The sequence below is a fragment of the Micromys minutus genome (assembly GCF_963924665.1).
Source record: "Micromys minutus genome assembly, chromosome: 5".
In the NCBI taxonomy this organism is placed as follows: domain Eukaryota; kingdom Metazoa; phylum Chordata; class Mammalia; order Rodentia; family Muridae; genus Micromys; species Micromys minutus.
Window position 1 is genome coordinate 85,127,634 of NC_137974.1, and position 24,872 is coordinate 85,152,505.

At 43.9% G+C, this 24,872-nt stretch overlaps 1 protein-coding gene across 2 annotated transcripts in view; it reads right to left on the reverse strand.

The window, feature by feature from the left end:
• UXS1 (UDP-glucuronate decarboxylase 1) overlaps positions 1 to 16,846 on the reverse strand; it is a 70,597-nt gene extending 53,751 nt beyond the window's left edge. For both annotated transcript variants that reach the window (XM_080917526.1, XM_080917525.1), the window contains exon 1: positions 16,716 to 16,846. In XM_080917526.1, coding sequence (XP_080773652.1) covers positions 16,716 to 16,809 — 94 coding nt within the window. In that variant the 5' untranslated portion in view covers positions 16,810 to 16,846. The remainder of the gene's footprint in view (positions 1 to 16,715) is intronic.
• Between the last annotated feature and the right edge of the window lie 8,026 nt (positions 16,847 to 24,872).

Sequence of the window (24,872 nt, forward strand, 5' to 3'; positions counted from 1 at the left end):
GAGTATACTGTCTGCAAACCGTCATTTTAAACGTCTTTTCCATTTTGAGTGCCTTTTAATTCTTTTTGTCCCCCAGTTGCTCTGGTCATGGCTAGCACTGTGTTACGTAAAAGTTACAAGAGTAAGCATCTTGCCGATTTCTTCTTATTGGTGAGATGAGGTTAGTTCCAACCTTTTAAAATACGACCTTTATTGCAAAGAGGGCTATTCTTTCTACATTTATTTCTTAAAGAGTTAATGGTGAAATTAAAGGTTGTTACATGTTTTCAGCTCGAAAAACAAACAAAAGAACTCACAGCCCACCCTCCTGACAAACCTGCAACAACAAGGCCACATCTCCTAATCCTCACAAACAGTTCACCCAACTGGGGACTATGAGTCTACCAGGCCATTCTCATTCCAGCCTCCACAGGGACTCCAAGACTGCATCTCTAATTCTTGTCCCAACTGTCTGTAGCTTTGTGTCCCATCTCTGAACTGAATGGGCTTTGTGCTGCTTTGACTACAAGAAGAATAGAAGTGAGTTCTGAAACTGGTGCTGCCTGACCTGCTAGGACAGTCAGTCTGAGGGCTGAGTCACCATGGCTGGACACTGACAGCCAGTGCTGAGTGTGTCATTTCAGAGCTAGCCAAGAAGCCATGTGCTGGTGAGTCTTCTCAGTGGGTGTCTAATTTAATGTGACCAAAGCTCCAGACATGAACTCCCAACCCACAAAGGCATGATACAATATAATGGTGGTTAAAGTGGCGAAACCGCCTGAATTACAGTAGAGCTGGACACATCGCCCCCTTTAACCCACGTGTTCAGCCATCATTTCCAGCACTGAAATGGAAGCTAGTATGAGCTGCATTACAGCCAGCCCAGCTCCCTTATCAAGAGCAGCTGATTCACACAGGCAGACTGTCTTCACACAGGAGGCAACAAGACATAGATCTGAGAAAATCTTGACCACCCAGTGAATGAGGTTGCTGACAACCAAACTGTGTTATTCCCTACCACCATGACACATCAGCTGCTCCTAGGGAAGATAAGCCTTGCATAGCTTCAAAACCTCAACAAGACAAAGACTGTGTGGTGGTAAACATGTGACTAAAAACCCTGAGTGAGCTCTGGTGGCCCCCAGCAGAAGAGAGCACCCAACAAGAGCAACAGTGAGCTTCTGGTCTAACTAGCCAAAAGGTTCAAGATGCCGGTTTTTGTCCTTCAAATTGAAAAGGGGGGGAGATATGCAGACACACAATAACTTCCCTTTTCTACTTCCTACTACCGACAAAGTTGAGGTGCAAAAGGCCAGGCAACAGGAACCTCCCTGAGTAGAGCTGCCCATACTCTAACTGCAGCCGCCTCTATCCTCACTGAGCAGTCTCTGTGTACGTGCAAAGAGGTTACCTCGTGACAATGGTAACAGGTATGTTCTGAGTGTCTCCTACACAGCAAAAGGCTTACCAGACTTCCCTGTGTCCCTAGCCCGGCCCTGTAGGTCCCAACCTCTGGCTAGCCCCTGTTGATAGGTACCGAATCCCAGTCAAAAACCATTACCAGTGGCTCATACCCCCTAGGCTTACATCATGAACTCCTACGGCTATGGTTTGCATTTCCCTTTAAAACTCATGCTGTAATTTAACTGTCACGGTAATAGCAGCCTCCCTAACCGAGAGCACTTCTGACTTCTTTCATCATACTTGCACATCCCATCCCCAAACAACCTGTATCTCAACACAGATGGGTCTTTCTAATGGAGAGCAGGAAGATGCTGAGGCAAGCTTGCTCTGCACCACTCCTGAGTACTAGACTGTGCGCGACCCAAGGCCGCTGGTTATGTAAAACCACTACCCTACACTCAGCACAGCCAAGTCCTACAGGATACCTGCAGTCCAATGTTCCCTCCAAACTCAGATTGCTTTTCTGTTGCCGAGACAAAGCGCCTTGCCAACTTTTAGAACTAAAGGTTTATTTGGCATTACAGGTCCACAGTATGAGTTCATTAGGTGGAGAAGAGACAAGCATGCTATCAGGAACTGAGTACTGAGAGCAAACATCCCTTACTATATCCACCAAGCAGAGCAAACTACAGCTACCACAAGACTTTCCAATGACACACTTCCCCTGACAAGTTCACACCACCTAAATTTCCCAAACAGCATCTCCTAATAAAGAGAAGTGTTCAGATACTCTCAACTTTGTGGGAGGTTTCTTACCACACAGGTGAACCCCAGAACTCCCATGTCCCCTACTCCTGAATATCTGTAATGAGGCTTTACCACCACTGCTCTGGTCTTATCTCCAGGGTATCACACACCCAGTACTCTTCACAAAAGCCCACTAATCCTTTCTACCCCTGCCTCTGGAGTTCCCAGATCCTAACTGACCTACAGATGTCCTTTCTGGGTCCTTGTTCTGTTCCAATGCACAACCCTAACCTGCACAGGGAAGACAGATCTTTGTCCAAACAACCTGCTCATAAGGTAAATTACATTAGCAAAGAATGAACCTGGTGTGACCACTGCTTTTAAATATCAACGTCCAAAAGTCCTACCCCGAGCACAGTGTTAACTGGGGAACTAATTGCCTTTGACGGGTGTGGGAAGACCCACCCCAAATGTGGGTGACACCTTTAAGTAAGCAACCTAGGCAAAGAGGTTATGGGAAAAAGAGGGTTAGGTTACCCAATTAATCGACTTTAATGCTGCTGATCCCTTCTCAGATATTCGAAAGAGCGTGTCCTGCCTGTGGCCGGTGTGGGCTGAGGACCAGACGCTCTCCAGGAATCCTCCAGGTTCGTTGGCAGCCGACTGCTGAGGCAGCAGCTCAGGAACTAAGCAAACACCGGGTTCTTGGTCTTCTCTGCTGTTGCAGCTCTTGCTACTATTCCAGAGCATTGAGTGAGCTGATTTAATGCATTCTTTTTATAATTATAGTGGGGGGGCTGTACCTAAAGAACCTAGTTAGTACAGACAGTAACAAGAACTTTAAGACAGCAGACCGTGGAACCCCCAAAAAAGGCTTTAAGCTGCAGTTCCACTGCTAATCCTGGACGCTGTAAGAACCAGTGTGCAGGAGCGAGTAGTGAAGCTCCACTCATGCGGAAGGCTTCTTTCCATCTAAATGAGAGAACAGCAGGCTGTACATTACCTGAGCTCTGTGCAGCATCAGACAACGAGATGTGCTCTGCACAGAGAAAGATGGCAGAAAAAAAAAATTTCCTGGGATGGCAAATCCCAGGAAAGCTGATGGTCTAAAGATTAAAGTGCTTAAAGGCTGTACCAGGTGACTCATGCAGATGCCTACAGGGAGGGCAACTGGGTTGGCTAGAAAAGGAACAGACTGTCCAGGTGTTCTGGGTTACTTGAACATTGTGAACTAAAACTAAATATCAGATGTAAAATTTCCGTAAACCCAGAACCTTTCTATCCAAGCTGCAAACTGCCCTTAATCCTAGGAGCCTAGCCCCCCAGACTATCCAATTTAACTTTGAGCTCAACAGTAACAGGCCTACAAAGAAAAAGGCTGCTGGAAATGAGCCTTAATAACTAGTTGATAACTTAATAATTAGTTATGTGACTAATTCTTAGATCTGGATCTGAGCTTCTGTCTGTAAATCTCTGCCACAAAGACACATCATTCCTGCCATCTTGCAGCAGGACACATATGGGTCTTAAGTACATTTCCATCCTGTGTCAAACTCCTCTTAACACATACATACACATCCCAAGTCTTTACACCTGAAAGTTTAGAGAACATCATCAAATTTGGTGAAGACAGTAGGAAGAAACAGAAAGAAATACATCTAATACAACTTTTCTTCTCCAAAAAACAAAACTACTTTGAAGAGCCAAGTCTTGTGGTTCATACCTAAAATTATAGCGCTTAAGAGATTAAGACAAGAGAACCATGAATCTGTGGCCAGTCATGCTATATAGCAAATTTCTGGGCTACATGGTGAGACTCAGTCTAAAACAAACAACAAATAGTTGATTTTACAGATATCAAGAGACAAGTATCAAGTGATAAGGAATATAAACTCTCCTTCACCCCATCCAAGGTGCCTCAAATGCCAACACAAATCTGGGAGGTTCAGGAAATGCAACCACACTGCTTCTCTGGCTTTTGCTGGTTAAACAGTTGTAGGATGACCCTAGGACACGAGGCAATCTTTTCTCCCAAAGAATGGAAATATACATCCCGTGATGCTTCTAAAGGAATATTATCTCCTTAGATTTTCTATGAAACTGGAATTGTTAAAAAGAGAACAAAAAGGAAAAAAAAAGTCTCCCCCAGTCCCCCAGCATTGGCCAAGGTCTGTGGGAAAAGTTATTAAGGCATTGTTCGCCCCATTTCTCTGGTGTCCTCGAAGCTCATCTGAACTGGGCTTCATCATACAAACTAAAGAGTCAGAAGTGGAAGGTTGTACCGGGGGGCCCAGCACAGAGCAAGCCACTCCAGCCTGTCAGGTCGCTGATGCAGAAAATGGCAACAGACACCACGTGCTACAGTTTCTCACCTGCATCACCATCCCACTACAGACAGGGCTTCAAAGATCCAGTTGTAAGACACAGAGACAAAGAAAGGATGGGTTGGAGGAGGGAGTCGAGGAAAAATAAATTCAGCTGACGCTTACTGATCTAAAGGGACCCTGTCACCCAAACAGACCCAGAACACTCAGATCAACATGAACATGTTATTTAAGAACAGCAGAGGAGAATATAACTACACCAAGAATGAATACAGAAGAGAACTCTTTTTAACGTAGTAGGCCTCGAGACTACTGCTCCTGCTTGCTGTTGCATCAAAATCGCTACAGGACCTTTAGAGGGAAAGCAAAAAGATTCACTGGGAGAATAAAGTTCAGGAGAAGAAAAAGCAGACATCTACAGGAAAGAAATTACAGAACTTATTTTGAGGGCCAAAACAGAACTGTCGCGATGCAGAATGGACCTGGGCCTTTCAGGATGGGAAGACATTTCTCTACATGTAAAGGACGAGCATTATGACCTTCATCTCTTTGTACTTTCCGCTCCACCCTTCACACGCTGGGTGCTCACTTTTCTATTTGTAGATTTATAGAAATTTTACTACACAGTCTTACATTTCTGAATGGTTAAATCAGTCTTTTCCTTTTGAGTTCACAGGGACAAAGAGGGCCAGAATGTGGGGAAGGGGATCTAGGATGACCACCTCTAAACCAAGCACCACGTATCTCTAAACAATTGGCCCCGTTCCTCGTTCCACTAGTAGGACCCTCTTTGGGCTGTACCGTAACCGAGGAGGCACTCTGGGCTCATTTTCACAGGGCGGTCATCAATATGGACAGACCCTGTGTGACACAGTTGTTCCTGGAGATCAAGTTAACGATGTGCCCTTACAACCACTACTAAGCCATGGGGGTAGAGCTGGCAGAGTCGAGTGGAGATAGGAGAAGAGTGAGACCAAGAGTGAAGGAGAGGGAGGAGAGGGACTGAGTGTGGGAGCAGTAGGCTGCAGGCGGAGGGATCTGAAGAGGGAAGGAACTGCAGTCATGGGGCAGAGCAGAGGTGGTAGGGACGAAGGGAGGTCTCTGGAGGAGCCAGCCAAGGAAGAACACAGCAGGATCCATGTGTACGCAGGGCAAGTGTATATAATAGATTTAATTTATCTCTTTAAAAAGCAGATTGACGTTCCCCGTGCTCATAATAACCCTGCAGACCCAGTGCACAGCGGCCAAACAGATGGCTACTGTTCGTTCAAGGAATGTGCCTCCCGTTATCCAAACTCAGGGACCTGAAGCTATGGAGAATCTGATCTAGACAAACTGACAACAGCCCACCTAGGACCAACACGGTGTGTAGCCCCTTCCTCCCCTTTAGGCACATCAATAGTCCAGGGCAGGAAGAGAGGAGGCCGCTGGATCACCCAGCAGTAAAGAAAGAGCAGGTGGAAAAAAATACCTTCAAATTCAACCTAACCAAATTTAGTTCACCCTTGGTATCCATGGTGCCAGGGTTCCAGGACTCCTCTCAAGCATGGGAAATTCACAAATGCTCAAGTCCCCCTCCCCTTGTATTTGTAAATAACCTAACATACACTTTAAATCCTTTCTAGACAACATAACACAATGTAAACAGTAAATATTATATTTATGCTTTTTGTTTAGGGACTAATCAGAAGAAAAATATATGTATGCTCAAATAAGCGCCATTTTTTTAATATCTTCAATCATGGTTGGTTTGATCCGTAGTAGGTATCCCCAGCTCCCTCCTATACTGCCTGCATCCCCTCAGAGCTGCCTCAAAGTTGCATTCCTTCCAGGGCTTAAAGCACTAAAAGCACACACTCCTACCTCAGGACCATTGTGATGGCTGCCATACCAAAGAATGAACTATGGGCTGGGTCTCTGTCTCTGTGATGGAAATGCACAGTACAGCTGTTGTGGAAAAACTGACGGCTCCTTAAAACTTCAAAACACAATATGAGCTACCTATTCTGAGTATAGACCCAAAAGCCCCGAACTCAGGAGGTGAAAGTGCTTACCACAAACGTTCCCTGGAACCCACTTTAGAAAGACTGGTGGGTGGCACATGGCTGTAATCCCAGGACTCTGCAGGAAGACTTGACAGAGCTCAAGGGCCAGCCACCCTGAAGTGCACAACACAGTGACAGAAACAGGAGGACTTTAAAACAAGCTAGAAAGAAGACTGACTCCCCAAAAGTTATCCTCTGACCTTCACTCATACCAGTTTGTGTACAAAAATCACCAAAATATGGTATTAAAAACAATAATTACGGGGAGGAGTAGGAGCTAAGCATGATCAAATACACTGCATGCATTATGAAATTCTCAAAGAATAAAAATAATTGAGAGCAAGTATGCCCGTTCAGCATCATATTCAACAGTATAAAGGTGAAAGCAACCTGAGTACTTATGATCTGACTAATGAGTAAACAGAATGTGATAAATAAACACAGTAGGATACCACTTAGACTTAAGAAGGCAATTCTTGTGTTACAATGTGGATGAACCTAAGTAAGTAAGCCAGACACACACACACACACACACACAGACACAGACACAGACAGACACACAAACACATACACACACACACAGACACACACAGACACAGACACACACAGACACACACAGTGTGAAAAAAAGTCCTTTCTATGAGCACATTCATATGATAGAAAGTACAACTTCCTGAAGCTGGAGAGACGGCTAGTGCACAGCTTCATTTAGGGAACGTAAGAATGCCCTGGGGTCTGGATAGAGAATCACATGAAAATACATAACACTGCTGAACGATATATTTAGAAATAGTTAAAACACAGGCTGGACCAGACCCCGATGCATAAAAACACAGCTAAAGTGGTAAATTTTATGTTGGACAGTACTCTTGATCATCATTTTAAAACAAAACCTACCTAAAAGCTAAAAAAATGTCATAGGAATTTTTTTTGGTAACTGCCAGTGTAAGTCCCCGTCTGTAAGACAGAGCACACCCTCAGTCCAGCTTCTCACTTTGGCTGCAGTTATAGAGGTAAAAACACAGGGATAGGGGGAGCTGAAGAGAGTACAGAATGCCTAGGAGGAGGGGGTGGTACTGCACCACATTAAGAACCCGAAACAGCCACTGTGTCTTGTCTTTAAGTAATTAAGGTGCACTGGGTAAAGAGAACAGGGAATTAGAAGTAAATCACACAATCACAAAGGAAACTAAGAGAAGGAAAAAGATCCCAACTTGGCAGAGTCTGCTTCTGACCCTTTACAGTTCACGGGCATCCCACAAGACCTGCCTATCACTAGCTCCAAGGGCATCTCAGGTACAGGTTTAAAGCCGAGCCACCCCACACCTATTCTCTGCTGCTGGGGACACGGCCCAGCTGCCTGGTCCCTTCTTTAAGACAAAGACATAAATGAGCCCAGCACCTACAGTGTTTCTGTCAATGAGAACTGTCATGTTCTGTTTTCGTTTCTGGAAATGCCATAAAAATACTCAAAGATACTAAAAATACCACTGCAAGTTCTCAGCACCCTGACAACACTGTTTTTCTTTTCTAGCACATTCAGATTCGCTTTGGGGAAAAAACTGTTTGAAGGGGCCAGGTGTTTTCAGTTGTTCTTCTACTTGTTTATTTTGCTTAAAGAAACTCAAAACAGCTAAACCAGGAAGGTGAAAGAAATGGTCAATAAGTCTCAAAGTCAATCTGAGCAGAGCTTCTATTGCCCTTCTGGCCTGCAAGTCCCTTCCTGGGAAACACACCCCAGCATGTTACTCGTCAATAAATGCCTTCGGTTCTTTATATACACTGGCCTTTCTGCACAATAGGTCTTAAGTATTTATTATCCCTGGAAATCATAGAGCACAGACATTGTATTTTGTAAGGGAAATATTGAAGCTTGTCCCAAGTTGGGCTTTCCTGATGGACAAAGGAAATCACTTTCCAAAAAGAGACAGCCCAGAAAGACTGCTCCTTCCTCCCCTTGAAGCTCAAGTCTGCTCTCAGGCGTTCTTAAAACCATCACATTTGCAGAATATAAAGAGAGTTTTAAAAGGCAACGGTGGAGTAAGTTGTGTGTTCAGTGCACACAGAGAATCTGGTGACTTGTCTCGGTGACTAGAGGCTTATTCATGAGAGCCCTATGACTTCACAACAAACATTCCTGAATTTGTGAGTCAGCTCAGGCAGCTGTAACCAAGTTCCACAGACTTTATGACTTACAAACAACGTAAATGAGTTTCATACAGGTCAGAGGCTAAGAACCATGAGGATAAACAGGCTGTTGGCTTATGGGAGCTCACAGACCAGGGAAAGCATGTTCTTAACATGTAATTACACGGTAGACTTGCAAACCAGCTCTCTGGGAAATTAATATCCATGAGACATCAAATGCTATGACCCAATCACTTCCCAGTCTCTACTTTCCCATTGGAATTCCAGACCATGGTCAGTCCACAGCTATGACCTGTAGTGCCACGGCTAAAACCCTCCAGTGGGTCTACCACTACCAGGCAGCCCCCACAAGAGGAAATGTTCAAGACAGAGAGGCCAATACGAGGTTCTTCACCAAGCCCACTGATCTACCGTGTGCTGCCTTTGCGGACCCCAGAACTCAGACTCCTCTTGCCCTGCCCCCTGTAGATCTTGCTCAGGTTCCCCTTTACCTTCAACTCCAATATCCAAATGCTGTCCATCAGCTTGAATGCTGCCCTTGTACTGAGAATGCTCTGTTCCTCTGAGGCACTTGGCACCCTATCTTGACCAAGGTCTATCTAAAGAATGACATGAGGAACAGGAAACTTGATAATGAGGAGCTGCAGATCTTAAGCCCTGCTTCTGCTATCGAATGTGTGGACTTTTCCCACTCCAGGAAACACTCACCAGCTCTCTAAAGGCCAACCTGGATTCCCAACAAAAGAATTTGTTTACTCTGCTACCAGGACCTCACAGGCAAAAAGGGCTTTAGGCTATGGAGCTGTTCTCATTTGAAAAACCTTCTGTGATCTGAGGCTTCCTGGACATCTGGCCAACTGTAAACCAGGAGTTCCTGTGAACCCCTCCCCCAGTGTAAGAGTAGCTACAGAACTCCAAGAGCACTCTGTTTACGATTAATATTAGCCTGTTTGTTTATGAGGTGTATAACCAGAAAGTCAAATGAAGCAGCAGCATAAGCCAAGGTCAGAAGAACTGGGTAGCGCCCATACCCTCTCCGAAGCCTTCCGAGCAGCTTCACCAACCCAACCAGGAAACTCAAATCTCACTGTACCAAGCTCAATGTCCAGCACCCACAGGTCCAGTGAGAGGGACTGAAACTTCTAGTTCAGTGACAGTCTTTCTTATGACCAGCCTGTTTGGGGTAACTTGGGCCCCAGACTAAACCAACTCACTGGCATACACTTGAGTATGTTAAAAGGGAGCAGAAAATATTCCCATCACTCAGAATTTTCCAAGGGTTTAGGACAACTGTGGCAAGAACCCAGAACAAAACCAAATGTATCCTTGTATTCTATCTCACCAGGCTTGAGACACTGTCATTTACAACACAAAGGGAGGCTAACACCCCAACAGAGACTCCCAACAAATGAGAAGGTGTATTAAAAGTCAGCAGAAAAGGTATATCCACAACTTTCAAACATCTGAAACAAGAAAAGTGCCAATTAAAACTATGAGGAATGGTGCTTGGCAGTGTCTCAGCTACTGTTCTATTGCTGTGAAAAGTCAACATGGCCAAGGTAACTCATAAAGGGAATCAGCTAATTGTAAGATTATAGTTTCAAAGGATGAATCCATGATTATCATGGTAGAAAGCACGGCAGCAGCCAGGCAAACACGTCACCCAAGCTGTAGCTGCTGAGCACTTACATCTGATCCACAAGAAAGAGAGAGCAAGATGGCTTGGGCTCTTGAAACAAAGCCCACCACCAGTCTAACACCTGCTCCAATAAAGCCACACCTCCTAGTCCTTCCCCCAAAACAGTTCCACATTCAAACCACCAAAGGTAGCTAGGAAGGCAGCACTGGCTTCTGGGGAAGCCAATAGAAGGAAGTTTAAGCCTCATCTCTGGCTCTAGGTAGAGACTCGCCCTTCCAAACTTCTCCAAATTATACACTACAAAGATACTGTTGCTGGCTTTCTCAAGAGTTAATTCAAATGGGTCTATCAATCACCCTCCCAGAAGACCACCCCTTTGCCCTTCATGGAAGTTGACAACAATAACCAACCCTTAAAGAGATGTATGTTCACATATATCCCAGAATCCTTCCCTCCATTCAGGTACTTATACACCCTTACTTCTAGGTCCTCTAAGCCAGCCAGCTTGTTGGAGTTCTAACTCAAGTGGAACCTGTTTCCCCTCTCTGATGATCAGATACTGGTCAAAACCTGAAGCTTGCCAACCAGGACACTCCGGGTCTTATTTTCTCTAGAATCTGCCTCTCACTCTCCCTCAAGTTGCTTCATTACTAACGCTGTCTGCTTTCAACAGTCTAACTCGTAAGCTGTAATTTCTTTCTCCCCCTCTCTATTTCCAGATACTGGCCCAAATCCTAAGCAGCTGAAGGCTCTGTTTACTCTTTCCCTAAGGAAACCCCACCACCACAGTGCAGTGATGTACAGCCGTCCACCACTGAGCCCACCTACTCTCACGACCTTCTCTTTTCCTCCCTTTATCCCCCTCTTCTCAGTAGCTGTGGGGAGTTATAGCCTTTTTGCTTTCCTCTCTCTAATAAAATGGTCCTTAAACTTCTTTTTGAGTCTATTTTTAAGTACGTTTATCAATGACTCTAAAATCCCACAAAAGAAAAACGTGATTTCCATTTTCACACTTGCATTTTTTAAAAAAAGCTTGCAAATACATCCTTGGGGTCAGGTCACGTGTCACAAAGCTGGTGGAAGCCTGCAGAGAGGTACCAGCTGCAGCAGTATCCGGAACCCTACCCTCTCCTGCTAGGATACTGGTCCATTAAAATACAGCACTGTTCGGAGGATTACTACACGTCAGTACAAAGGGGTGGCCTCCATAAGGCCTCACACTCGTTTTCCCCCTCACCCATCTTAACAAGATGGCAGAATACATTTCTCTTGCTCTAAAGCCAACTAATGTTGGCAACAGCAGTCATCTATTAGAAACTAAAATGCAGAGTGAGAGAAAAGGGAAGGACACAGAGTTTGTTCTGGAAAGATAACAGTGAATGCAGAAGGATTAACTAAATTAGAAAATCACCACCTGCAACCCTCCCATAGAAATACTAGACCAGGCAGGAGAACCGAGAATCACCCTACAGTTATGTCTGAGTCACGCACTTGTGAGTGAAGCAATGTGACAGCTAAGCCTTCCAATCCATACGGTTTGGATCACCAACAGAAGAACTAACTCAACATTACTTGTCCCCTGATGGATATCAGTAAGCAAGCATTAATTAGGAAAACTGCTTTTGGTGCTAGACAACCACTTGGCCACTGAGCTATACCCTCAGTCCATAACAGAATGTACAGCCAGATTTAATACAACTGATGTGGGCTTTAAATTTCAGAAATGGCAAATGTCATGAGAAATGTGTGTGTGTGTGCGTGTGTGTGTGTGTGTGTGTGTGTGTGTGTGTGTAAGATCATTCCAGAAATTTGAGACATAGCGACCAAATGTAATACAACACATACATCCTGACTGGAATCTATATTTAACAAATAAAAACAGACTCAGGAGATGGCTCAACGGAGAAAGTGCTTGCCACACAAGCATGAAGGGCCTGAATTCAGATTCCCAGAAGCTAAGTAAAAGAGCTTACTTGGCAGTGCAAGTCTATATAATCCCAACACTAGAGAGGAAGAAACTGGAGGATCCAAGGAGCTCCAGGTTCAGTGAGAGGCTGTCTCAAAGACAAGATAGAGTGGAAATGAATTGCTCCATCACCTTAACCATGGCTTTTCACATCAGAACATCTGCCCAAAGGTGAGGGTCAGCATGTGTGCCCGTCTCTGGCAGGCTGTGGACATGGCCACTAGTCAGGGCCACCAAGCAGAGAGAAAGTGCTACCAGAGAAGAGGAGGGTAGTTGGAAACAGTGCCTACCAGGGGCATAAGGCAGAGCCTGACCTTTTCCAGAAACATTAGAACTGGCTTCACACTTCTTAAACAATACTAGAAGTTGGGTAAGGAATGGGAAATGTTTTCAAATCATGAAGAGGAAAAAAAATGCTTTCCTGGAATTCTGCCTTCACTCAGTCTCTGCATATAAGGCAAGAGAGGCACTGCAGATAAAGTGTCAGAGCGCCTGACTAGAGGCAGGGCCAGGCAGATGAACATCGGGCAGCCTATCCCCAGCTACACCTCTGGGAGGTGACAATACAAGGAGACCCTAATATTTATGGTCTAGACAAAAACAACTGGGGAAAAGAAAGGAAGGTAAAATGGGGCATAATTCTGAGAGAGAAAGTACATCTAAAGGAGGGTAGGAGAGACAGTCAAGAACAAAGCACAGGACGTTCAGTCACACACGGAAACACCCAATGATCTCAAACAGACTGTTCGGACAGGGGGATCGGGTTAGCAAGTGTATGGTAGAGGGGAGAGAAAGGAGGCACCGTATCACTTTCCTAAGAATAACGTCATGAATCTCAGCCCCATCTGAAACAATCAAGAAGCATAAAATTCAGAAGTATAATAAGACCAAAACCATCAAAATTCTGAGCCAGAAGTGGGTGTCTACTGCTCAGTGCAGAGAGGATGGTAGGAGTAAAGCCGTTGACTAACACACCTTACAGAGGTTATCTGACTGTAAGCCTTGTAAAAACTCATCAGATCTTTTTCAGTTCTGTCCAGGCTGAAAGCCCAAAGCACTATGGGTAAGCATTTGGAGCCTGTGCCAGCTACATGGAAGGTTACAGTGAATTTCGATCCACTCCCTTGGGGAGTTGCTGGGCTCTTTCAATGTGCACTCACTGCCTTAAGTACCACAAGACCTGATGCAAAGGCGAGGAAGAAGAACTCAAGTGCAATGCTAACCCATACATTATGTCATCTTGTAAGTCGGGTGACATACAGGAACTACTGTGGCACAGAAGTTGTAAGAGAGCAAGGACAGCAGGTCTGCTTGCTACAGCAAGAGCAATAGCTGGGAAAAAAAGAGGGCTCGAACAACTTTGAGCTCTGCTGGAAGAAAAAAAATTTTCGGAAAGCAGACTAAAGGTGAAGGTTTTATAACTGGAAGTGTCTGTATATTGTATAAAATGACAGCAAAGTTCTATGAGAGCAGGAAGGTAGGATTATTAATAAGGAGAAACGGGCATAACCAGAACTAGATGATAAAAGCTCACTGCCAAAGACAACACTCTTTGGCTGCAGGACATAAGAGAAATCAAGCTGGAAAGGATATGAAATCATCCTCCCCGTTAGCTATGTTTCACAGAGGCTCCTGAGGGAGATATGTCCTGGATGGTATCCTTGCAGGCAACCCTCATGCTATAATACCAACCTTCCATGCAACATGTGCCAGTGTTGCAAGGTCACAAAACTTATGGAGGGTAACACAACTGCCCTCGATTGGTTTCAAGCCTGCCCCACATGAATGGATTCAGACCTCGTGCTATAAACCTGGTTAGAAGGCCATGGCTCAGAAGCAGGCTCCAGGGCCAAACCTAGTACTGTGAGGTTCTGCTCTGCAAAGAAGACATGTTGTCAAACTGCTTCTAAAGATCTATGCTCAGACCCACAGGTTAGTGTGTTGCCCGCAACCTTGGCCAGAGCAGCTTCTCTCTGCAGTTAAGAGATCTGCTCACAGTGCAGACAATCAGTCCCTCAAGTGCTTCAGCTTTAAACTAGGTTCTACACCCCTCCCCAACACCAGCCAATATCTTAGAGAGCAGGGGGGAAAGAACAAACCAGAGGGCTGAAGGATAGGGAGGAGTGTTGTGAAATACTACCTTTAGGATACAACTGTAACTGCAGTTACCTATGCAACATGTAACTGTAACATGAACTGTGACCATGAACTCACTGCAGCTACAGTTACCTATGCAACATGTAACATTAACATGAACTGTAACATGAACTCACTGCAGCTGCAGTTATCTATGCAAGATCAAGTCAACAAGAAGGGTCAACAATGAACAGGCACAGTAACAATTTGGTGAGTTACTAACAAAAAAAGAAGAAGGGGTTACCAGTGTATCTGAAACACTGTTTACATGTGAAATTGCCAGATAATAAAAAGTATTTTATTTAAAAAGAATTCACAGGTGCCACCAGACTACATTTTCAGCATCCTGTTATGACCAATCAGAAGCTCTGTAACAGTTTCCTGGCAAAGCAACTCAGGCTTAACTGTGACTACTCTTTACTAATATTATCTCCAGCCACAGTATACTCTGCACCCATTCTGAGCCGAACCATTACCTCCCTGCTCTAGTCCTTGCCAGCCTTGGGAGCCTCATTGTGCTGGGATTTCACACTCCTAGAACACTTCTCTGCGTGGCACTACCAGACTACTACTATTTGATGTTCACTGCCGATGACCTCTGCAAGTGCCAAAGTATTCTCCCCTGTTAACCCCAACACATCCTTCCTTCTCAGCTCACATCCTGGCTTCTCAGGAATCCAGCATGCTTGATGGCTAAACCATCTCCTTCCTATCACATCACCTTCAAAACTTAACCTTTTTGATATGAGTACTGGATTCACAACCTTCTCTTTCCAAGCAAATGATTCTCAGAGCACTGTCTTCCTCAGAAGGATGTCTGGGTTGGCGAGAATCTGAAGCCAACCCAAGACTACATGGTGAAAACAAACAAAAGACAAACAACAAGAAACTACTTGCTAAACCAGGCTATTAAAAGATGGAAATTAATCAGGCCACATCCCAGACCTGCTGAACACAGAACGAAGTGTTTTAAAACTCCACTGGGTGGTTCGGATGCACTCAAGGGTGCAATCCCTGTGCTGAACTACTGGGTCTAAGTTCTGTACCATCATGGCACCCCTTCCCCATGTTTCTGCACTCCCTGCTGTGCCTTGCTGTCCCTCTCAACAACTGACAGACATTAGAGACTGAGTGAAACAGGCTGGTCAAATGAAGGACTGGCTTAAAATTCGCCATTATTATTACTAACAAAACAGTAATAAGAACTCAGCTGTAAGGGGTCTTTTTCTTGAATATCATCTTTTTCAGTACAGATCACACTTGAGGCTAATTCTTCCTCCATGCAGAAACCAATGGGATCTACCAAGCAACCTGATCTAAAACTTCTCCTAGCAACCAGAAGCCTTTCTAGAGCGTCCTGGCTCCTCCTCCTCCTGGAACAGCTGAGCTGTAACAGGCAGTCTGCATCCTACTAACCCCTTCATCCCATCAGTTGAACTCATTTTCCGAAGCACCTACTCACCTGGGAATCAGACCCTGGACACTCAGTCCCTTACGCCTTTTCATTTGAGTGTGTTTGCCTGAGTGGCCGGGATTCAGAAGAAGCTCACTCTGAGATCTATTTTTAGCCCAATTTTGGTACTTGGTAAAGTAATAATAGCAGCTGTTAGATCCCAGTTGCACCGCTCAAAAACAAGCAAACAAACAAAAACAAAAAACTGGACGTTGCCTCCTCTGAGAAGCTGGGGGCCCCTCCAGATAGCCAGGCTGATGATCCAATGACACCCTCCCCGCCCGCCCCCTAGGCTGTGCCCCCTTCCGCGACACGCTGGAGGAGTACCTGGCGGCGCGCGGGGGCGGGGTGGGAGGAAGTATGCGCCTGGACATTGGAGCAAAGCCACACTGGGCATCCACGGAGAATGGCAACACTCGGCTGCTGAGTAATTTTCCTGCGGTAGCAAACAGCCGAAGCAGGGGCCCTGCCAATGGCTATAGTATTTTTACCCTACTTAACGAGCACCGTCCCCAAGGATGTCCCCGCGCCGCACTCTCCAGGTTCGTCCTAACCCTAACCCTGGATGCTGTGGACAGCATAGCGGGTACCAGCTGGCGGGCGCAACGAGGCTGGCCGAGTCCGCGGTGTCTACAGCTCGGGGAACGTGACCACCGCGTCCGGGGCAAAGGCCCCAACACCGGCCACCGACCTGACGCCGGGCCTACACGGAAGCGGGCTGCAACCAAAGCGGCCAGCGGCTCCGCTGCACAAGTTCAGCCTCGTGGAAGCGGTGAAGCGTTTCCCGGCCCTGAACGGCCCGCCGCTCGGCGGCGGCGCCCGCTCCCCGCCGCGCGGGAATGAATGGGCTCCCGCCCACCGTGCGCGCACTCACAGGCGGCGTAGGCGAACAGCGCGATGCCCAGCAGAAGCTTCATCCTCCTGCGGTTGACTGAAGAGACAAGGCGCAGCAGCCCCTTGCTCACCATGCCCGGGAACCGCACGGGTCCGGGGCCTGCCGCGCCGGCCAGCCGCAGCACAATGCGCGGCGGCCCGAGCCCCGCCCCCGCGCGCCAGCCCCGCCCCCGCGCGCCGGGCTTCCTGCCGGCTAAGCCACTGCGCTCGCGCGGCTGGGTCCCGGCCTCCGGCTCCGCCCACAGCTGAGCCCCGCCCTTATCCTCCTTTTCCCGCAAGCGCAGTACGATGCCTGGGTTTCCAAGGATGGTGTCAGTCAACTAGGGAAGGGTGGGCACAGTGGGAGGTGCGGAGTGCGCATGCCTAGCTCAATGTGCTTGCCAACAATCGACTGTACAGCAGCGTTAGACGCTTGCTGTGGATCGCGGAGGTTTGCCCACAACTTGCAGGGCGCTTGCGCGTTCCTCGTCCTACGCGGTGGGCGGGGCTGGAGAACTGGTGTGCTGTGATTGGTGTGTCTTGACAGTGACTAGTTGGGTTTCAGTGAGCGCGGGGCTTAGGAAGTTGCCTGACATTCTTAGCTGTTCTTTTGTAAGGTAGGAAAGTGGTAGATCCCAAACACGCCCGTGAATCGACAACAGTTCTCTTAGGATCGAACGTATTTTCTTTCTTTAAAAGATAGAGCGCATATTATCATGAAGAGGTTGCTGATTATTGGAATTTAGGACTAACCACACTGTAGTGGGAACAGCAGAAATGAGCAGGCATCGTGTACAAAGTTTATGGGAATTCAAAACAACAGACATTTTACCTGATCATAGTTATCAAAGGGGCGATAGAATGCTTAAATAGACTTCTGTCATAATCTGGGGGTGTCTTCACGTTACCCATAGCTCAGTGAGATCCGAGGTACTTTTCCTCTCAGATGTTTGAATATTAATGAGACTCGGTGTTGACAAAGAGATTCACATGCTTGACAACCCTGGTAGAGGACAGAAACATGAGGTCTGCTTGAAGATCTACGAAGAAAGGGCTGCCACCTTCAGATTGTGTGAGTGTACTGTGATATTGGGGTGTCTGCATGGTTGAGGAGGACAGAACACAAACAGGAGACTGCCTCTGGGTTTTCATGTCTCCATCTATAAGTCATTTCCAGTTCAGGAGTTTTCTGGAACTACAAACTACCAATTGAAAGGATAATTTATAGCAAAAGCTCTACATCCTATCAAATAGGCAAACTCTTTCTTGTCAAAAGTAACTACAGTAATAGTGTAGAGCCCTAAAAGTGATGCATAAAACTTTGCTTTGAGCAATCGTGATGGGAAATGGTTAATCGGTTGATTTTGGACTGAATCATCCAGTGCTGCACTGTACCTGTCAGACTGTATCTCCTAAGGGGAGACATACAAAGAGTCTTCAGAAACATGTTCTGCTAGGCCTTAGGGTGCTAGATAGAATCAGTAAAGTCCCCTTTCCTTGAGATACCTTACATCCATCTGTCAGGAAATTGTCATAATAAATACTGTATTGTCTGTGACATTGTGCAGATATGTGGTGTAGATCTTAAGTGCATCCAGGAAAGGAAATGGAGTTGATTAATGCCATGTAAAGGTAAAAGGAAAAAAATGTCGTGCCCTGTGCACTAGGGGCTGTGGTGTGCACTAGGGGCTGTGGAGCTGGGTGGTTAGCTCTGCTCCGGTGGTGTTTTCTGGAGTACAAGGAGGTAATGAAGCATCATCAAAGAAGCAAGCTGCTAAAACATGAGAAACCTCCATAAAATAGTCTCTCCTCTTGTTCTCCCCCATTCACTCCAATGACAAAGACACACAGTCCAGAGCAGAGATGGGGGCGGGGGGCGGGTGGAACTGAACGGAGTCAGATGTAGGGAGGGTGTCACCATGCAACTATACAAGCTCATAGCAGACAGTAAGGAACAGCAAGCCATATGCAAAGGAGGGCATATCGGAAGAACAGCAGATTGTTCCGATTAAGGTGATAGTTTTGAAGGACAACATTCACGTCGACACATAATAAACTCAAGTAGTTTGCTGTCATACTTCCTGTGCTTGTAGGTGACCAGCGTAAGGCGAAAGCAGAGTTAATGATGTGGTGGCAGAGTGGTGGATGCGGGGGCGGGGGGCACAGAGGGGGGAGTGGGGGTGCTTAACGTCAATGGGTCATAGAGATAAAAGCACAGGCTCCACACAGGATATCAGTCTGTTCACCTTAAAGCGCCGTGGACCCAGTTTCACGTGCAGGATTCAGCGGAGGCAGAGGAGTTGAGGGAAACGGCAGCAGTAGAAAGCACAGGTCTTACTCCATTTACCTGCTTAAAGAGGCGATTTCTGAATCAAAGTTGGCCTCCTCAGGGAAAATCGGAATGGAAATGGGGGGGGGGCTACAGACGGCATCTGTTCAATAGCCTGTATAAACGATACTAAGATAGAATAGCACCCCATGATCCTCAGGCACATTTGAAAAATATGCAATGTAAGTACATAACGGAGGAGTTGGAGAGAGAACTCAGTCGGTAAAGGTGTCTGCTGTACACGCCTGACGCCCTTACCTCACTCCAAGAACCCGTGTGGGGACAAAAAGACCAGACATCATGGCGGCCAGGGAGCAGTAACTGCAGAGTCCTCCAAATGATCAAAGTGCTGAAAGTGCTGAAAGAGGCCACTGAGAGTTCAGCTATAAGCGAGGCATCCCTGTCACCCCTTCCAAAAACAGGGGGGGGGGGCTTCTTGTAGAAGGGGGAAGGGGAAGAGAACATCTAACCTTCTAATTCATTTGTTGAACCCTGCCAGCAATTCATGCCAAAGTCTATATGACTTACAGACATAAAAGAAATAGAAAAGTCGCATTTTAAAGGCATAGAAGCCAGTCCCAACTTCTCCAGTCAAAGAGATGCCAATCCAGATACGGGACAAGTTGTTTGGAACACCTGAAGAACAGAGAAGACCAAAAGGGAACTCCTCCATCAAGTTATAAGAGAACACTACATGTGCAGAATAGAGAAACTCTACTGAAAGCAGAAACATCAAGTCCCATATAAAGGAGAGTGTATCAGAACAGCAGATTAGTCAAGCATACTTTAAAAGCCAGAGGGACTTGGAATAATGTATTTCATGTTCTGAAAGATAACATCTCCAAACCAGAATACTGTATCCAGTAAAGCTGTCACAGTTGAAGGGAAAATAAAAACTGTCCATGCTAAAGCATTGCAAGACCTTGTCTTAAAGAAAGCAAAGAAACAAACATAAAAGTATGCTAGAGTAAAGGCTAAGCAAGAACGGAAAGACAAATAAAACCGATACAAAGTAACAAGAATCAGAACACTCCTTTGAGTTAAAACTCTGAATGTTAATAATCTCAATTCCTCAATGACACAGGCTAGTATATTGAATTAAGAAGCAAGAATTATCTATGTGTTGCCTCTGAGAAATGTACCCCACCATGAAAGACAAGAAGAAAGAAGAATTCCAGTCAAATGGGAAAGAAGCTGTTGTTCCTGTTCTATTACATGGCAAAGTAGACTCAAACCAACACTAATGGTGAAAGGTAATGGAAGCTACTTCATCCTAGTTAAGAAAACAGCACAGCAGGAGCACAGTAAACACGGGTGCAACCAATTTTGTAAAGCACATACTCTTCTGGATGTAAAGTCGCAAATAAACCCCACACAGTAGTGGAGTGGCTTCTGTGTACCACATTCCCCAATTAGCAGACCTTCCCCCTCAAAAAATGTTTCACTAACAGACATAATAGATCAAAGGGATTTAACAGACATCTATAGAATATTATTTCCAAATGCTGTAGACTTTATCAGCAGTCCATAGAACATTCCCTAAAATGGAGCGTCTATTAGATAACAGAATAAGATATAACAAACATGGGGACATTAAAACAATCCCTTGTATTTTATCATTTCACAGTGGAACATGGCTACCACTGAACAGCAAGAGAAACTTTAGAACATACATATTTTAACTCATAAAAATTAAACAGCACACTAGTGAAAAATGAATGGATCTTTGAAGAAACGAAGTAGAAAATTTAAATGCTCCTGGAATAAAATGAAAATGAAAAAAATAACAACCCTAAATCTATCTATATGCTACAATTTATAAAAAATAGTCCTTGGGGTTTGTATCTCTAAGCATCTACATTAGAAAAAAATAGATTTCTATTTTTTTTAAAAAATAGATTTTTAAAAATAAATTTCTTAAAGAAATAAGTTAATGATGCTGAAAAAAGAACACACCAAACTCCAAATAAGTATATGGAAGAAATTGCCAAGATCAGGGCAGAAATGATTAGATGCAAACAAGAATACCAACAGGAAAACAATACAAATATTCTGCGTAAAAGAAAGTGATTACTTTAAAAAGATGAAGAAAATAGACAAGCCCTTAGCCAAACAAACCAAAAGAAAGAAAGAGAGTGAGAAAGAAAGACAAAGGAGAGGCAGGAATTTGAGGGAGAAAATAGAAGGAGGTTGATTGGAGAAGGGGAGTAAAATGATATAAACATATATTCACATATAAAATTCTCAAAACAATTAAATACAAAACAATCAAGGTGAAAAGACCCAAAGTAAATAAACTGGGGGCAGGGAGTAAGGAGAGCTATTACAACATGCATTAATGAGATTCAGAAAAATCCTTGGGTCTTACCTTAAAGATCTTATATTCCAATAAATTTGAAAACTCTAAAATAAAATACATAAATCTTTTTAGATGTATATGACCTAAAAATTAAATCATGAAGATATAAAAAATATATTGAACAGCTTTGTAAAAGGCAAAATAATTGAAGCAGTAATCAAATATCTCCTAATTTAAAAACTTACCAGACCTTAAATGAAAAACTAACACAAATTCTTCTCAAACTTTTCCATTAAATAGCAAAGAAAGGGTACATTGCCAAACTCTTTATGAAACTAGTATTACCCTAATACTAAACCAGATAAAAAGCAAAAAAAAAAAAAAAATATTGACCAATCTCCAAGATAAAAATATATAAGCAAATTTAAAAAATACTTGCCAACTCAATTCAATAATATATCAAAAAATCATTCACCATAATCAAGCTGGTTTGTTCCAGAGATGTAGTGCTGGTTTAATATGCTAATCAATAGTTTTTATAGATTTCACAAATGACTCTCGTTTTTGATAGAGTAGATATCTATCCATTCTTGTTTTTGATAGACATGGAGGGCTTTTGACAGAACCAACATCGATCATGTCAAATATCCCAAAGAAACTCAGAATATAAAAAACATATCTCACCATAATATATATGGCAAGCTTATAGCCAACATTATATCAAATGGAGAAAACACTTTCCTGACTTTTATTCAAAATGGTACTGAAAAATCTTAGCTAGAACAATATAAAGCAAATAGTAGGAATATAATACAGAAAGGAAGAAGTCAAAGTATCTCTATTTGCCGATAACATAGTTCTCTTCATCAAAGACTCCACCAGAAAACTTAAAGAATAGATACTTTCAACAAAATGGCAGAATTTTTGAAATGACATATAAAAGTCAGTAGCCTTCTTATAAACCAATGAAAAATATACTGAGAAAGAAATCAGGAAAATAATCCCATTCATAATACTTTCAAAATCCAAGCCAAAAAAAAAAAAAAAAAAAAAAAAAAAAAAAATCCCTTGAATTATACCTGACCAAGAAAGACCTCAATAATGAAAACTTTGGGTACTAAAGAAAGAAATTAAAGAAGACACTAGGGAAGCTGGAAAGAGCTCACATGCTCATGGGATAGCCATACTTCCAAAATCAACCTACTGATTCAATGCAACCCCAGAGAAATTAAGGAGGTTGGTGAATATTGTCAAAATACATAACATACATGCATGAAAACACTATAATGAGTTCCATTATTCTGTGTAATAAATGTTTACTAGAACATTTTTTAAAACTTTACTATAGATACAAGCTGTTTTTAGAAACACACACACACACACACACACACACACACACACACACACACGCATATGACAAAACTCTAAAGCCCCAGTCAAGTATATGATGTTCTTCTAGTAAGCCCAGCTCTGCAGAGGTGGAGACAGGTGGAACCCTGGGATTCATCGTCAAGGCAGCCCAGCCTAACTTACTGATCTCAAGTGAGAGACTCGGCTTCAAAACTGAGATGCATGCAGACACACACATGCACACACTGTATACAAAAGGAACATAATTCAGACTAAAAGCTGTCACACATACCAGAACATAGATGGCCCAAGGATTTTACACAAAAAGAAGCAACCCAGTTGCCAAAAGACAAATATTATATGATTTCATTTGTACAAGGAGCCTAGACATCAATTTGGTAGCAATGGAAATTATCATGGTGGTTGCCAAGGGCTATGAGAGGAGAAGTGAAGAGATAGTGTTTATTGGGTGTAGAATTTCAGTTTGAAATGGTAAAAGAATTCTGGTGATGGATGGGCATCATAATCCCATGATACTGTAAATGTACTTAATGCCACTCAACTATCAACTTAAAAAGATAAAAACGATAGCTTTCATATTTTGTATATTTTACAAGAATAATAAAACCGTCCTCCCTCACCATAAAGTGAGAGGGAAGGCTGGGCCCTGTATAGCTGCAACTCAGTAGCAGCAATGTTAATCTACTTTGGTCAGTTTCTTCACTGTTTCACTGAATTTATAGATGGGTATCTTAAAAATAAAGTAACATTAGAATGTCTACCAAGGTCTTTTCCAAGGTATCTGTTAAAACCTTAAAGGACATGCCTTTGAGTGAAATAATGTAATGGAGGCAGCTGTTGGCTCTGAAGGTCAGAATCATAATGAAGCCTGAGTACTCTGCACAGCACTAACTCCCAGGCAGTACTTAGTTTACAGCACTAACTCCCAGGCAGTATTTAGTCTGCAGCACTAGCTCCCAGGCAAAACTTAATCTACAGCACTAACTCCCAGGTAGTACTTAACCTACAGCACTAACTCCATAGCAGTACTTAGTTTACAGCACTAACTCCCAGGCAGTATTTAATTCATTTACTTTCCTTTATAAAACTTCACAGAATGACATTTTACATCTGTTTGGGTTGATTGATCACATGTACTTTCACAAGAAGTCCAGCATTAGATGCTCCCTTTGTCCTCAAATGTCTGGTTTTTTTTAAGGTATGTCACTGAGGCTGGGGTGTGTAAAACCCTGACTGCACTGGTGGTGGCCTGCGACATACAAGGAATTTTTACCTTCACTAAATGTGTCATCTTTGGCTGTGGAGAGATGTTTGTATTCAGGCTGGCATAAGAAAATATACTCAGTGCTTCTTTAGATATTTAGACTGAAGTGTCGTGTAGCAAGCATCAGACTTACTCCTAGAATGGCGAGCCACCTCAAGACAGGATGAGCAGTAACCAACCCAACACTTAGCATTCAGTGTTGAGTGACTCAGATTCCAGCTCTGAATCCCAGACCAATGGAGTGCTAGACAGCATCCTAGACCCTCCATCTGCAAACTGACTAAATAGCCATCCCTTTCAGGATTATTGCAAAATTAGGGGTGAAATATGTAAAACTCTGCAGGCCCTGACACCAAATAAACAAACATTCGTTACTATTTCTGTCACTGGTGTGTTATTAGAGAGCCGATGCAGGATAATTGACAACAGTAAGTGTACACTGGTGAACTTTATTGACAACAATAAGTGTACACTGGTGAACTTTATTGGCAACAGTAAGTGTACACCGGTGAACTTTATTGGCAACAGTAAGTATATACTGGTGAACTTTATTGGCAACAGTAAGTGTACACTGGTGAACTTTATTGGCAACAGTAAGTGTACATCGGTAAACTTTATTGGCAACAGTAAGTGTACACTGGTGAACTTTATTGGCAACAGTAAGTATATACTGGTGAACTTTATTTTCCCACATCATTAGGAATAGTGAGAGACTGAGACTAAGACAACTCTAGCAATTAGCATTTTGGGTTGATTTCAGTGACAACCTTTTGACTTCATCTCTGAACTTTGCTAGTATTCAACCCACATTTTTATCTGTTTTTAAAAACCCCCCCAAAAAAAAAAATCGTATAAAACGCAATAATGAGGCAAGCTGATGACTGCTTTTTCTTTT